Source organism: Musa acuminata, chromosome BXJ2-7, assembly GCF_036884655.1.
Source record: "Musa acuminata AAA Group cultivar baxijiao chromosome BXJ2-7, Cavendish_Baxijiao_AAA, whole genome shotgun sequence".
NCBI lineage: Eukaryota > Viridiplantae > Streptophyta > Magnoliopsida > Zingiberales > Musaceae > Musa > Musa acuminata.
In genome coordinates, this window is record NC_088344.1 from 13,788,772 (window position 1) to 13,791,435 (window position 2,664).

Here is a 2,664-nt window from a genome sequence, read left to right on the forward strand (position 1 = left end):
GCCATCGACGGGTTTACATTACTTTGTTGACTTCTCTACAAACTACAATCGAAGGTCGCTCTCGAGTTGTAGCAGATACTTCCATATCTCGACTCCCGAGTCAATGTTTTGTAGCAGATTACTTTGAAGGATGGGTTCAAGTCAATGGAGTATCTGCCAACTTTTTGTTGCCTGCACAAGTCTTCCTACACATCTCGTGAGAATTCCTTTGGTCTTTCAAACAAGGAAGCTTGATGACATAATCCATGAGACGTCGGGAGCTGACGTCCCGCATGGCGTCTGTCGCCCCACGTCATCCTCATTGATTCTTCTGGAGTCACTGGTACCAATTCAAAGTCTTCTTCCTTCTTCTCCCAGGAAGTCATCTTCTTTATAAGAACGCTACCCATTCTATTGCCACACTTCATCCAGATTCGCTCTCGATTCAAGGAACTGTACTAGACGGCTACTTCTGATGATGGATTCCTCCTGGACCAGTCGATCCTCCTCCCTCAGCCTCGACCTCAGCGTCGGCCCTCTTCGGTCTCCCGACCATGCTCCGGTGAGTTCAAACTGATGCTATTGCCTTAGACCTCTTCGTGTCTTCGATGGATTAGGGGAACCTGTTGTTCATCAATCATGGCTTGTTCATATGCAGCCCGATCAAAGGAGTCCACCAAGAAAAGAAGAGGTTAATTCTCTGTAGCTATTTGATCGTTGCTGCAGTGTCTTGCTCTCCTAAAACGCAATCTCGCTTGCGGAACGCAGGTCGGAGTTATAGAGGCCAAGCTGAACCAGATAAGCAAGGAGAACAAGAGGCTCGCCGAGATGGTCAGCGACATGCACATGAACTACAGCGCTCTCCGCGGTCGATTGTTCGATCTCGCAAGCATCCCTCCCCAGGAAAAAGGGTCAGTCTCGCCGAAGAGGAAGAGGGTCGACGGAGTCAGCTGCAAGTACCAGATCAAGCATGGCGAAGACCCCATGCCCAAGACCTCCAAGATGTACGTCCGAATCGACCCGACCGATTCGAGTTTGGTGAGTTCGATCTTTGAGCAAAGAATGGCATATCATTTAGTCGACATCGGAAACGAAAGGAGAATTACGAGATGGGTGTTTTGGTGTTGTTAGGTGGTGAAGGATGGGTATCAATGGAGGAAATATGGTCAGAAGGTCACCAGAGACAACCCCTTCCCTCGAGCTTACTTCAGATGCTCCTTTGCTCCTTCCTGTCCCGTCAAGAAGAAGGTACCGATCGAGAGATCAAAACTCCTCAACATCAAATATACATCTGGTGATCATCATCATCATCGCTTTGACTCATTAGGTTCAAAAGAGCGCAGAAGATGGATCGCTCTTGCTGGCGACATACGAAGGCGAGCACAACCACGAGCGGCCTTCGCGGGATGATGTGTACGGTTTTTCGGATCACAGTGCAGCAGCAGTACTCCCGTGTCCATCGATCGTTGTAGAACACACCTCGCAACCTTACGATCTCGACGAGGTCGAAATGCCAACGCTGCAGAGACTGCTGGTGGAGCAGATGGCCTCGGCGTTGACCAAAGATCCAAGCTTCACTGCTGCGATCGCCACTGCGATATACGAGAGAATGCTTGGGTCTCCACCAGCTTATCACTGAGTACATACATTCTACGACTTGTGCTGTACAAAAGAAGAGAACTCAATCTCACCGACCAATGATTAGCTCTTCAATCCTGTCGCGCATGAGGCCAATCAATCAATCAAAAAGAGAAACAAATATGTAACGCTACATATCAGTATGTCGAATTTCCAATAGCACAGTGAAAAATCATGTCTGAGATAGGAGAAGGTTCATAGGAAATAATCAATGTTGTGCCGTGCTCATGTGAATGGAGTTGAGATGACTTATAAAAGAAGAAATGAAAAAGATTTTTTTTTTTCGTGAAGATATGGTACTTCTTATTTATACACGGTAGGAGAAATGATTTTTCTTAACAAAGCAGCAAGATTTCCTCGTGCAGTTGGGAAAATCTTAGCTGCTATAATGCCCCCGTAAGATGGTGCTCTTGTTAATGATGTCGATCTTGGATCGATGCGATGAAAATAGTTTACGAAAGAAAGGCTTCGTGAGTAAGTCTGCTAGTTGATCAACTGTATATACGTGAAAAACACATAGTTGATGTATGACAACTTGTTCTCACATGAAGTGAAGGTCGATAACAATATATTTTATGTGTGAGTGAAATACTATATTGACGCACAGATAAGTGGCTCCGACATTATTATAATATATTGTAGGAGTAGAGGTGGAGTCGATGTCAAGTTCCTAAAGTAGATTCATGACCCAATTGAGTTTTGCAGTAGCGGTTGCAATGACATGGTATTCAACTTCAGTTGTAGATCGTTGTAGATCGTGCAACTATCTTTTGCTTCTTTGAACTCCAACTGATTGAATTAGCTCCAAGGAAGATAACATACCCCGACATTGAGGTTTTATTATCAAAGTTTTCTGTCCAATCAACATCAACAAAGATATGGAAATGAAGGGGGGAGTATTTGTGAAAAAAGACACCATGATTGAGGGTCTCGTTAAGATATCACAAAATTCGTTTAACTCCAGACCAATGCATAGTAGATAGCCGATGTATGAATTGTGATAATTTATTGACCGCAGATGAGATATCTGGGTGGGTGAGAGATAAG

At 44.7% G+C, this 2,664-nt stretch overlaps 1 protein-coding gene across 2 annotated transcripts; it reads left to right on the plus strand.

The window, feature by feature from the left end:
• The first annotated feature begins 248 nt into the window (after positions 1-248).
• Positions 249-1,776, plus strand: LOC135617295 (probable WRKY transcription factor 40). 2 transcript variants are annotated; one of them, XM_065117362.1, is made up of 5 exons: positions 249-541; positions 638-670; positions 748-1,017; positions 1,111-1,227; positions 1,307-1,776. In XM_065117362.1, the coding sequence occupies exons 1-5, from the start codon at positions 455-457 to the stop codon at positions 1,616-1,618; spliced, it is 819 nt and encodes a 272-aa protein (XP_064973434.1). In that variant the 5' UTR covers positions 249-454; the 3' UTR covers positions 1,619-1,776. The 2 variants fall into 2 exon arrangements, with proteins under 2 accessions (XP_064973434.1, XP_064973435.1); XM_065117363.1 differs by lacking the exon at positions 638-670 and having other exon boundaries at positions 395-541.
• The last annotated feature ends 888 nt before the right edge of the window (positions 1,777-2,664 follow it).

Bases quoted from the DNA above. Each gene is read 5' to 3' on its own strand.
- LOC135617295 (XM_065117362.1), top strand. From the start codon at position 455: ATGATGGATTCCTCCTGGACCAGTCGATCCTCCTCCCTCAGCCTCGAC. The intron at 542-637 runs GTGAGTTCAAAC...GTTCATATGCAG, and splicing joins GGTCTCCCGACCATGCTCCG to CCCGATCAAAGGAGTCCACC. The intron at 1,018-1,110 runs GTGAGTTCGATC...TGGTGTTGTTAG, and splicing joins ACCCGACCGATTCGAGTTTG to GTGGTGAAGGATGGGTATCA.